Raw genomic sequence first — 13,468 nt, 5'->3', positions numbered from 1 at the left:
TCCCTCGATGGGGTTTAATGGAGCAACAATTATACTCCTGGCAGGAGATGTGGCAGGTGCAGGGTGGCTCTGTGGTGGTGAGTTCTCCGGGGAGAACTGCAATGAGGGCGTTACAGATAGTCGGGGGGAGTGTGGAAATGTGAGGGAATGTCCAGTGTCTTCCTCATTTCCCAGGGCACTGCTGTTCTCATCCTCCTCCTCCTGTGCTGGTAGACTGGTGCTTGGCCCTGCCACCGCACTGGCAGATGGTGCTGGTGCTTGAGTAGCTCCTGCTCCTCCGCCTGATGGTGCCCCTAGGTATAAAGAAGCATTTGTGAACTGAGTGCTGATGTATTACAGTCACTACAATTAAAGCATTGCACATATCATTTCAAATACTTTGATTCAGTTTTACAGTTCTTTTAATTATGCTTCTGCACTGGCATTTTTGCCTACTTCTGCTGACTACATTTACCATGATGCATTTCTCATGTCTGTTGGTAGCAGTACTGGGCTGGGGTTTGGCTGTGCATTGGGTCTAAAGGGGAGGTGTCTGGTAGGGTGTGTCAAGATGCGCATGCTTCTTACCTTTAGCTGTAGCTCTGGCTGAGCTATCCAGGTTCCCAACTCCCACCACACTCTCCCTCAATGGTAGTCGCCACAAGTTCCTCCAGGTCAGTGAGGGGTGGCCTCACTCCACCAGTAAGTCCTGCCTGCTTCTGCAGCTCTGCCAGTTTCCTCTTTGTGAGGCTGCGATATCGTAGAACCTCTTCTTGAGGTCGTCCAGGCTCCTGGGGGTGACACCAACAGCGTTTACTTTCTCCCCTATTTCGCTCCACAGCCTCCTCTTAGTGCTCTCAGGTACAGTGAGGGACAGCCTCCCAAACAGCTGCCTGTGTACCCTCACCACCTCCTCCACCAACACTTGCAGCTCCATGGTGCTGAATTTTGCCTTCCTCTTGTGCACTGCCTTCCGGCTCTCAGTGCTGCTAGCCATGTTTCACAGTGCTCTGGATACTGCTACCACTGCTGCTCACTGTGAATGCTCAGCTCAGGCTGCCTCTCCTGAAAGTTCTAATGAGTTGCACCTGCCTGGGTAGCCACTCCCTGCTAGGGTGGGGGAGGGTGGTTCCACCTCATTGGCTGATGTCTTTGGTTTCAGTTTGACTTGCTTGCCGAATCGGCATTTACCAAATCGGTATTTACCGATTCGGATTTTTCCGATTCGGATTTTACCGATTCGGTGAATACCGATTCGGTATTTACAATGCGTTCCTATGGGCCTTTTGGCCATGGGGGTGTATTGCGATTACCGAGTCGGTATTTGCCGAATCGGTTGTAGCCGAATCGGTAAATTCCGATTCGGTACGTATCGAATCACAATACCGATTACTACAAAATCGGTATTTTTCCGATTTTTTTTATCTACATATCATTTTCCCATTTCAAAATACCGATTCGGTATTTTAAAATCGGAAAATGCGTTTTACCTACATCGGGCCCTTGGAGCCCCAGGGACCACCACCTTCCTGTGCCTTTCTTTAAAAGAAGGAGGGGGCGCAGGGGGCCCCACTTTATCAGGGATAAGCCCCTCGTACTGCCACCTCGCTGGGGCAATCAAACAGTTTCTGTGAAGCTGGGCGGACCCCCGAGGCTCGATGACACCACTTCCCCAGGGCTAAATAACACAAAATGCAAACTCCCTGACCTTATTGTACCAGGTCCGATGCCCTGTTTGTCTTTTGTGAGTTAATAATTCCTCTACTGCATCCTTTATAAGATAAAGGGAAGACATGGGTCTCGACATCCATCTGCAAAGGGCAGGATATCTAGGTTGGCCTGCCCCGTGAAGCGACGTCATGAGAAGGATGCTGACTCGCCGTTGCCTACTCCTTCTCCACAGGCAACTCCAGCCCACTCTCTGGCATCTGGAGATTTGCTGGTGCCCAGATATTCTCTGTCTCCCAGAGAGTCTTCTCCGGTTCCTGCGGCTTTGCAAGTACCAGCTCCGGTGTCTCTGGCGCCGCAGCCTCAGCCCCCAATAAGGCCTCGAATGGATCAGGACCAAGGAGCTTCGGATCCTTATCCTCCTTTTCCAGGACCAGGAACTGATCTGTCGCATTTCCTTAGTGCGATGTTTTGCCTGTTTGCCAAGGCATCTTACTCTACTGGTGTGCCGTCTTGCCCCGTGGGTCTGTTTGCCTTTAATTTGGGCATTCCCTAGCAGTATACCCAAGCGCCTTCAGTGCCTTTCATGCTGACTGCTCCGTCATGGCAGTTTCCGGCACGGAGGTTTTTGACTCTGATACCTCAATCTCTGGCGCTGATTGGTGTTGGCCCGATGTCATCCCGTATTCGAACGGCGCCGTTGCCCGCTTCAGATGGTCCTTCTTCGACTCTGGCTCCGTTGTCTCCAGTGCAGCAGCTGGCGCTGCCAACACCAATCCCAAAGCGGGAGGGAAGCGCAGAGACTGCTAGAGGAAGAGGAGTACCAGCAAGAACATGAGGAAAGGGAGATCCTTGACTCCGTGGACGACTTTGAGGGTCTGCAGGAAGCCAGTGGCCTGGATACTTTCCCAGAGTGGGAGCTTTCTTCTCCGAAGGCCTTGCCTTCGCAGGATGTTGCTCCTTACCACACAGTCATCAGGAAGGCTGCTGATCTGTGGGACCTTCAATTACCCTCAGCTGAGATTAGGTCAAATATATTGACTAAAGTGTTAAATTCTCCCTCCTCTGCTGTTGAACCTCTGCTGCCTTTTAATGAGGCGTTGACAGAGCCGATTATGGAGGTATGGCAGAAGCCCTTGTCTGCCCCTGCAGTTTCGAGGTCAGCTGCAAGAAGCTACACGCCTGCTCCTGATGATCCAGCTTTCTTCTCTGCCCACCCTTCTTCGGAAAGCTTGATAGTTAAGGCTTCTTGTTCCAAGCAGTCTACTGGGTCTTTCCAACTACCCTGGGGATAGAGACTCGAAAAAACTTGAACAGTATGCCAAAAAGGTGTTCTCAGCAGCAATTATGGCTCTAAAGTCAACATACGCCACATGTTTGCTAGGGAGGTGCATTCATGCACTAATGGACTCTGTCAAGCAAGTAGCTCCTAAGTTGCCTAAAGATGATCGTGTTCACTTTTTGGAAGCGCTATCTGACACTCAAGCGGCAGCCCGTCAGGTCATTCAGTCTAGTCTGGACACGGCGGATTCGGTCACCAGTGTAATGGGCTCCTCTGTGGCTACAAGGAGGCATGCCTGACTTAGGTCTTCAGGTTTCTCTCTGGATGTGTAAGCTGCTCTGCTGGATCCTGATTGTTTAGAGCGAAGGCGGATTCTGCGCTGCAGCACTTTAAGGACAGTAGGGATACTGCAAGATCCCTGGGCCTGCAGTCCCAGCCTATGGGCTATGGATACAAAAGGTATCAAGGCTCTGGGAAAGCAGCTACCTTTCAAGGCCATCAACAGCCACAGCAGCAACAACAGCAGAACGCTCTGTACAAGTCGTACAGAGGAAAAGGTAGGGGCTGTCTGTGTGAAGCTACTTGACTTCAGGCTTCCTCCTCCTCCTCCTCTCCAGTCCACACCACCTGTACCACAGGAAAGCAGCTCTAGATCCCCCATTGTGGAGCATGCTGGTCCTGTAGGGGGCCGGTGTCCCATTTTCTATAAGATTGGAAATCGTTTACTTTGGACCGTTGGGTTTTGAATCTTGTTTCTACCTCCTTACACTCCTCACCAGGGCTGGTGCTTTTGCAGCAGGAGGTTCTTGCCTTGCCACAGAAAGGTGCGATAGAGGTGGTTCAGGAGCAGGAAAGGGGTCAGGGATGCTACTCCTGTTATTTCCTGATCCCCAAAAGAACGGCCGGTTGAGACCGATCCTGGACCTCAGGGTTTTGAATTTTTACCTCAGACTGGAAAAGTTAAAGATGTTGACCCTAGCTCAGGTTCTTTTGGCACTGCAGCAGGAAGACCGGATATTGTTGATCGACTTGCAGGATGCATATTTCCACATCCCTAGGCGCATCGGAAGTTTCTCCGGTTTACAGTAGGTTCTCAACACTACCAGTTTGCGGTTCTTCCATTCGGTCTCACTACTGCACCTCGGTCTTCACAAAGGTGATGGCGGTGGTGGCAGCACATCTCAGAAGGTCAGGGATTCCAGTTTTCCCCTATCTGGACGACTGGCTGCTCAAAGCAAGGTAGCCAGAGATGGTGCTCTGTTACTTGCAAGTAAAAACGCAACTGTTATTCAACTTGGGTTTCTCGATAAATGTACCCAAATCTCACCACCTGCCCTCTCAGCACAGCCTGTTCATAGGGACAGTACTGGACACTACAGTGTGTTGAGCTTTCCCGCCGCCGCAGAGGATTCTCAAAATTCAGGAGATGATTCCTTTGTTTCACAATGGAGCGGTTGTTCAGTTCTGAAGGTCCTACGCTTGCTCGATCTGTTCACTTCATGCATACTGTTGGTCAACCATGCACACTGGCACATGAGGGCACTCCAGTGGTGCCCCCGCAGGCAGTGGTATCAGCACAATGGAGATCTCGGGGAGAAGGTCAGAATCTCCATGGACACTGCAGTAGAGCTCTCTGGGTTGAGTGTGCTGGGCAACCTGTCTCAAGGAAGTCTTTTTCAACCTTCTCCACCGGTGGCCACAGTAATCACAGATGCCTCCACTCTAGGGTGGGGTGATCATCTGGGGAATCTGGAGATCAAGGATCTTTGGTCTCCAGAGGAAAGGTTGCTTCACATCAACCTTCTGGAATTGCAGCCAAATGTTTGGCTCTCAGGGCCTTTCTTTCTTCCCTTTACGGTCAGTCGATTCAAGTCCTGACGGACAAGACTACCGTGATGTGGTACATAAACAAAAAGGGAGGGGTCGGGTCGTATCGACTCTGCAGAGAGGCTCTGCGACTCTGGTCCTGGGCTCAGGGCCATCAGATTTGTGTGTTTGCAAATCATCTGGCCAGGGTGCTAAATGTGTGTGCAGACAGTCTCAGTCTGCAATACTCAGCCGAGTGGCAGCTTCATACGGAGGTGGTCCATCACATCTTCCGGATGAGGGGGTTTTCCTCGGTTCGACCTGTTTGCCACTCACGAGAACGTGCACTGCCCATGGTTCTGCAGTATTCAGTTTCCGATGTAGGAAACGTTGGGGGACGCGTTTGAAGTGGATTGGAGTTCACAGCTCTTTTACGCATTTCCTCCCATACTTTTGATTCCTCGAGTTCTGCGGATGATTCGCCAAGACCGGGCCCAAGTCATATTGAACGCTCCGGATTGGCCAAGAAGGGTATGGTACACAGATCTTCTTCCCCTCTCTTCACACCCTCCGTCTCCCTCTCAGGGCAGACCTCCTCTTGCATTCCCAGGGGCAGGTTCTACACCCCCACCTCCAGGGCTGCACTTTCATGCCTGGAGATTGAAAGAGGCAACCTGAGTTCTTTCTCTCTCCCACTGTATGTGGTGGATGTTATTTTATCATCAAGGGGACACTCCACCAAATCTATTTATTCCTCTAGGTGGTCCAAGTTTGTGAAAAAGGTGTGGAGAGAGGTCCAATGATTCTTTGAAGGCCCATTTATCTGATGTACTTGGCTTTTCACTTTTCCTGGTTCAGCAAGGTTGTGCTATGGCTACGGAAAAGGGTAACTGTCAGCCTTGTCGGCTTTACTCTGTTTGCCGGACCAGCTGTCTTCGTTTAAGTCCCCCATTGTTATGAGGTTCATTAAGAGCCGCACCAATAGGTTTCCTCCCACTCCCTTCATTATTCCTCTGTGGGATTTTAATTTAGTACCTACTTTCCTGACAGGTTTTCCTTTTGAGTCTCTTTATAGTTGTCTGTTAAGACTTCTTAAATTCAAGACAGTTTTTCTGATCACTGTTACCTCAGCCAGGAGGGTAACTAAGCTTCAGGCTCTTAGTTCTAAGCCTCCGTTCTTAACCATTCATACAGAAAAGATGGTTCTCAGGACCAGGGCTGCTTTCCTGCATAAGGTGGTCACTCCTTTCCATCTAGGGCAGTCTATTACCTTTCCTACCTTTTATCCTCCCCCTCACTCTTCCAAGGAGGAGGAAAGACTTCACTGCCTGGAACCTAGGAGGGCTGTCAGCGTCTACTTGAACTGAACCAGGGACTAAAGACTTGCTGTTTGTGGGCTATGTTGGAAGGATGAAGGGCAAAGCTGTCCACAAACAAACACTTTCCAGCTGGATCATCTTGTGTAGAAAGATCTGCTACGCCTTGGCCAAGAAGGAGCCGCCTGAAGGTATTAGAGCTCATTCCACCATAGCTAACTCATCTTTAGCTAGAGGTGTTCCTGTTGTAGACATCTGTAAGGCGGCAACTTGGGCCTCCCTCCACGCCTTTGCGAAGCATAATTGCTTGGCTTCTGAGGTTAGGACGGACAACCATTTTGCACGCTCTGTGCTGCAAGATGTTTTGATGTAGACAGGTGAACCCTCTCCTCTGAGAAAGGAACAGCTTGGAGACTCAATTCAAAAAGTGAAGAATCCACAGGCAGATGTATCCATCAGAAAAATAAGTTACTTACCCTTGGTAATGCTTTTTCTGGTGGATACAGTATCTGCCTGTGGATTCCTCACTGACCCACCCGCCTGCCCGTTGTCCACCTGCCTGTACCGAAAAAACTTCTGACTGTTTGACATTGTTATTTTTCATATGTCATTTATATATCATACAGTTTATTGCTAGGAAATGCTTTGGTTTTTGGGCTTTTCCTTTATATATATATATGCACCTTGGAAAATAAAAGAATTCTGTGTCATCGAGTTTCACGGTGTCGGTGCCTGCTTTGGAAAATGATGTCAGGATGGTGATATATATATATATATATATATCACATGGGGTGTGGCCATGCGGGCCTGTTTCTCTCCCAGTTATGCCTGCCTTCACATGGGCTATTGGGAGAGACAGGTCCTCTTTGGCACACATTCTGACATTGCCAGGCGATCTATTGTTAGGTGGTATCGTTATATAGACGACGTGTTCCTAGTCTGGAAGGGCACTCGTCTAGAAATCTGAACACTTTGTTGATTTAATCAATAGTAATGATTTCAACTTGAACTTTACTTCAACCATTAGCAGGGATCAAGTGCATTTCCTAGATATGACAGTTACACCAGGAGGAGCAAAACTCGAAACCAGGTTGTACCGTAAGGAAACGGCTGGAAATACAATTCTCCACGCCAGTAGCCATCACCCTGCCCATCTTATACGCAGCATTCCGTATGGCGAAATGCTGCGTATCAGACGTCTGAGCAGTACAGAAGCCCAATGTAATCTCGCTCAGCAAGCTAGCAGGGCCAGATTCTTGGCTAGGGGTTACAAGGCCGCGGTGGTTGATAGGGCCATAACTAAAGCTAATGCCCTTTCCCGTGACCAAGCCTAAAGCCTAAAGCCCACAGTACGCCTACCACCACTAATGATCAAACAGTCAGATTGATTTGGGCCTACAACAAGCAACATGGGGCACTGGGGAAAATAGTCTCCAAACATTGGAATTTGGTGAAATGTGACCCAGTGATAGGGGACAGAATTTCAAACACCCCGTCTATCACATATAGGAGAGCATATTCCATGCAAATCATGCTAGTCAAATCTAGCCCAGAAGTCCCTACTAGTAAGAATTGGTTAGGGAAGAGTAAGGGCTTTAGGAAGTGTTCATCCTGCAAGGCCTGTCAGCACGGATTGAATAAACAGAGTATGCAATCCCCTTCACCTCCAATGTACGCAAGATTAAAAAACAACTTACCTGTAAAAGCGAGTATGTGGTGTATGTGCTGGAGTGTCCGTGTGCCCTGCGGTATGTTGGCAGTGCACAAGAGGATACTCCAGCACATAAGGGCCATCCATACAAATGATCCAGCATACCCGGTGGCCCGCCACTTTAAAGAACACCACAACAATGACAGTTCCCTGTTGCGCTACTATGCCATTGACTGTGTGGGTCCTCTCAAAAGAGGAGGTGACAGAGATGGAGCTTTAAGAAAATTGGAGACCAGATATATACTGGAAATGGACAGTCGAGCTCCAGGGGGGTTGAACTCCACGGAAGATTTTTACACATGTCTATGACACAAGTGAACCACCGTATATACCTGTGTTCCTCCCCTTTCCTGTAGTCGGTTGCCCTCCACAATACAATCTTAGTGTACCTGTCTGTCTTCTTACTAAGATACATTGTCTTACTAGCATAAATCTAGAGGGTTGGATGGTTTAAGTGTGAAGTGCAGCCTAGGCTTAGGCTGCACTTGGATGTACTAAGAGCTTAACACTTTGATCTTACTGAGAGAACCAACAAGAAAGGTTATATAGAGAAAGAGCCTGAAAAAAACTCACAGATATACACAAAACTTAAAAACTTTCACATAAAAATACGTGCACAGTTTTTCGTTTCTCTCACCACTCACTTAGATACATCCATGGCAGGGTAAGGTCCAACCTGGCATTATCAGAGCCAATTGGAGGTTTTTGGGGGGTAGAGGCTGCGATGGTCTCCTTTCCTTGTGATTGGTTAACATCTCCTCTGCTCCCATACTATCCAGCTCTGCGCAGACATATGAGCAAACAGTATGTGCAATAGAAATGGGATGCTGCGACCTCAGTGTAATGGTTTAAATGCATTTATGTAGTAATATCTTTCATGTTCACTAGAGGTCTCATCCCGTGTAAATAGTGCTGTGTTTACATATATATTTATTGTCAATATGCTTGTACAGTCATGGTTTTAACATATATATTTATATATTTATAACACGTTATTTATGGATTTATATATTTTTATACATTCCTTTAAAATTCGATGTTATACATGATTTTGTACATGAAGTGTATTGTATATAGTGTATATATTGATTAATATATCAATTATCCGCATGACACAATTTGCACTTTGCACAATGACGCACATTTTGCACTTTCCATCCATTGGATTACCCAGTGACTCCTGCGTTGTATTGTTTACAACAATCAGTTAGCATTTGCACTTTTAACATTACTGAGTGTAATTTTTGCAGTATGTACGGAAATTCAGGGATTATCCCGTGATGTGTTTTGCTCACAACCTTTTGTCTCTGTCTATGATTCAGCGTGACATGTGACCATAACCCACCTATGAGATTGTATTTTCACTGAGCACTAGCACTTTAAAAATTGCCTCTTCCCCAGCGTGCGTCATGTGATCAAGGCCTCTGTGTAGGCCGAAACGTCATGCTGTGGTGTGCCGCTTCCTCGAGGAAATAAAAAATACTGCTCACTGCACCTGAGGTCTCCTCTCTTCTTCCTGCGCAGCGGTATCCAGGACTGGGCTCCGGGCGAGAGATAGCAGGGATTGTCACATATATATATATATATATATATATATATATATATATATATATATATAAATATACTGTATGTATCTGTGTACATATTTTGTATACTGTGTATACTTGTATTATGTTGTTGGTCCGCTTATTTGTCTCGAAAGCGTGGAAAAAATGGGTGAAACTGACGTCAGCTTGCCGACGAGGTCTTCTTATGGCTCCGGTGACATTATACGGAGTTGCGAGTGAAGCCGTGCTATTGTGACATCCTCGTTGACGTGCGAGAGCTGAGAAAATTTCTGCGGAATGCTGGTGCAGCCGGCAGTATACAAGCCATAAAACTGAACTTTTCCTGATAAAGGCGCTTTGTATACAGGACCTGTGGCGGAAACACAGGTTTAAATTTGCCAAGAACTGCATTGAAGCACCAAGTAGAGAGAAGATGAACAGAAATGGTGGATTCTGGGTACTGTGGTTCTAATACCACAGTTAAAGACATTTGAGAAACACAATGTTGGGACACAGGTATGATGGAAATACTTAATTTTCAAGGAACTTTCCTGATGGGATTACAAGTAATTACCAAAACTGTGGGATAGAAATGTACATTTGTTTACATTTGAACACCTACTGCCACTTTAAATCGAACTGGTGGACATTTGTCCTTCTTCTATGTCTAGAGCTACGTTTTTTTTAAATGCCAACGAACCCATCCTAAGGAATGCTGCATATGATTAAGCCTCGAGGGAGGCGAAACGCGTCATGCTATGCTTGAATGGTCTCCATTAAAGAAAGTGAACAGCACGCTTGGAGTGGCCTGTCTCGAGTTACTATCCTGTAGCTCGTGTTTTGATGATATATATATATATATATATATATATATATATATATATATATATATATATATATATATATATATATATATATATATTTACATATACATATAGATATATATATAAATATATATATGCACTGTATGTATCTGTGTACATATTTTGTATACTTGTATTATGTTGTTGGTCCGCTTATTTGTCTCGAAAGCATGGAAAAATGGGTGGAACTGACGTCAGCTTGCCGACGAGGTCTTCTTATGGCTCCGGTGACATTATACGGAGTTGCAAGTGAAGCCGTGCTATTGTGACGTCCTCGTCGACGTGCGAGAGCTAGGAAAATAATTTCCGTGGAATGCTGGTGCAGGGGTAATTCAAAAGGTGAGGAATCCATAGGTAGATACCTTATCCACCAGAAAAAAAGTGTTACCGAATGTAAGTAACTTGTTCTTTAGCACAATGCTTCAACTATGAGAGGAATGTTTACAGGCACAACAGATATTTGGGTTTGATTAATGATGTGAATCTTGTGCTCTGACTTTGTATTTTAGTGAATACTTTAGTCTTGTAAGAAGTGATTGATTACACCTATGAATGGAAGGGCAGAGAAAGAACATTTATGCAGCACACTAATACATCAGCGTAGTCAGTAAACATGACAGCAGTCTTCCTTTATTGATATATTATTACATCCAATCTGTACTACAGGCTTCCAACAACAATCGAAGCCTCGCGTTCTGTAGTCTGCTCAGACTCTATTACAAGTAAATCAGACGTTGGGTGAGACCCAATAAAATCACGTCATAACGTTCCTGTGCTCACTTTTCTTTCTCTGCAAGCTATCAGTAAGTATATTCTTATATTGTATGAGGCATCAAAGCATTTTTAATTGTGGATATCAATTTAATGGACATTCGTGTTTGTGACTTGTGCTCACCTATCACGTTACAGTTCCTTGAGAAGAGCCTTTATGAAAAAGAGCAGCTCTAGAACAGCCTTTGTACTCTTGCTCTCTGGAAGCAATCTTTATGGTCCATGCTCAGAAAGGGGCTTTTGCCGTTTTTTCCAGGCACTTTGTCAACATTTATACATGCATCTATTGGAATTCCTAAATTGTTAATGATTGTGGAATAGTGGAGAAAGACTGCATAATTTGTTGCGGTGAAGTCAAGATGGTATGGAAGAGAGGAGAAAAGGGACTGAGTAAGAGTGGAAGGGTAAAGGCAGAACGAAGGATTCTCAACTAGGGTCTATTATCTGGTGGATTACACATGGATGGAATACTTAGAGCTTTAAACAAACAATTATGAAAAACAAGGTCCCGGTCCTAAATATACATCTACCTTTACAACAGGTAACTGGTGTGGTACCAGAATATCATTGTCAGACTTTCATTTGACATATCTTGTCCCAAAAATATACCCATTAAACTTATCGTTGAAACTTTACACCGATATGGCACAATAGTTTTATAAATAATATTTAGAACACCATATTTAAGTCAGGCTATGTTTCTGTACATGATATTCTGACATTCTGGGTATAATGCATTCCAAATTGTGTTATATACTGAAATATATGTTCTTACTGCTTAACATATCCTGTAATGAAAGGACATAGTAGGACAAATTAAGAAATACTGCACCCGCTAAAAGAGAGAGCATAAGTCTAGACATGAGTTCGGAAGCACCATGGAAGCGGCTTGAGTCTGAAAGATTAAAGGCAGATTTTAACAGTGGGAGAGGGCTGTACTAGAATTATGTTACCAAGTCACTAATGCTGGAAAATGTTCGATTTTAGGATCTCTGGCTGCAGAACCCTGTTGAAAATGAATCACCAATACTTAGAATGTTAATCTGCTATTGAATTTGGATGGCCTCTTTCCCAATTAGATTAGTTTGTATTTCTGTAATACGCCACTAAAAACAGACTATATAGACAAAATATGGTTCTCAATGTAAATCTGTTCTATTTTTTCCATAGGAATTTCCAGGCTTTTAATGCTGCAGTAATCGGTAATGCTCCACTCTTCCAAGTAGAAACTATTTTATCAGCTCCGGAGGTCATTCTTCACCCAAATTCCAATGAAATCTACAAAATGTTTGTTCAGTGTATCAAAAGTTGCGTTGAAACCACCAAGGTATATATTTTTTCAAAAGATAAAACTTCTATAATGCTTTGCCATTTTGTAACTGTAGAACCGGTCAGTCACTCATTGTGTATTCTTGGAGCATATGTGGCACTGAAATTCGAAAAAGTATCAGTTATCTCATGTAATTTTTGTTGCACAAGAGAAAACATGCCCTAAACTCAGCTTGTACTTTGAAAGAAAATTGCTATTAACCTTCTTGTGTTTATTTCAGTCTTCACTTCCTGAAGGCAACTAATCTTTGAGCTACCCTCTAAAGGTGCCCACTCTCCTCTTTACAGAATCTTAAATGCTCACACAAACATTTAATCTACACAAGAAAAAAAACACAAGTATACCTTTCAATAATTTTTACATTCCTCTGTATTAACAACAACAAAACACAATCTAGGGGTGCTGCCAGCTTGTCCAGACACTTTTACTTAAATCTTTATTTTCAAGTTTAATTAAATTAGGGAGGCATTCCATTTACAGGTCATTAAGGTACATACATCAGGCGTATCGGAACCAAACGTACAAAAGGTCCTGGACCTGCAAGCAAGGCCCCCCCCTCAATCCATCGTGGCCAATATGACCATACGTTATAGTAACACTTAAACCCGAAACTTACCCTCCACCCCCTCCCTCTCGAGCTTCAATGATAGGTAACTTTCAATTTTCTTTCATAACAGATCATTTCCCTCACAGAGTCGTTATGTTCATTATGATCATGGGAGGGAAGAGGAATTTGCGTCCATTCAGTTCCCCTGAATAGGTACCTCAATAATCACAAAAGGGAATGGACACTTGTATCTACAATAACCATTGGTTATTTGTTGACAACCCTCATAGACGCTGAGGTGTTAAAAGTGCGGTTTATCTTTTATCCGCCCCTTCTCTAGCGTCATGGCATATTCATCGGGTTGACAAACGACGTCCTATATGCCTGCCTCACCCGAGGCAACCTCTGTAAAGAGTAGAAGTGTCCAGAAATAATGAGAGGTGGAGTGCAGTGTCACCAAGCAAAAAATCTAAAAACAGTGTGGCACCAAAAACAATATTTATTATAAAGAAGATGCACACTGCAGATTAAAAAGGAGAAATAGTGATATATTAGGTAATCGAGTTACAGGATTACCATATAACTCTATCAATAAGTCGACATGTTTCAGCTCTATTGGGCCCAGCGGGTCTGTAGAGCTTTCGTCAG

At 44.9% G+C, this 13,468-nt stretch overlaps 1 protein-coding gene across 1 annotated transcript in view; it reads left to right on the top strand.

The window, feature by feature from the left end:
• DNAH10 (dynein axonemal heavy chain 10) overlaps nt 1-13,468 on the top strand; it is a 1,963,751-nt gene that overhangs the window by 529,878 nt on the left and 1,420,405 nt on the right. The window contains exon 19 of the mRNA XM_086942901.1: nt 12,114-12,270. Coding sequence (XP_086799027.1) covers nt 12,114-12,270 — 157 coding nt within the window. The remainder of the gene's footprint in view (nt 1-12,113; nt 12,271-13,468) is intronic.

Source organism: Lissotriton vulgaris, chromosome 11 (genome assembly GCF_964263255.1).
Source record: "Lissotriton vulgaris chromosome 11, aLisVul1.2, whole genome shotgun sequence".
NCBI classification, from domain to species: Eukaryota; Metazoa; Chordata; class Amphibia; order Caudata; family Salamandridae; genus Lissotriton; species Lissotriton vulgaris.
This window is presented reverse-complemented; position numbering and strand designations above follow the sequence as displayed.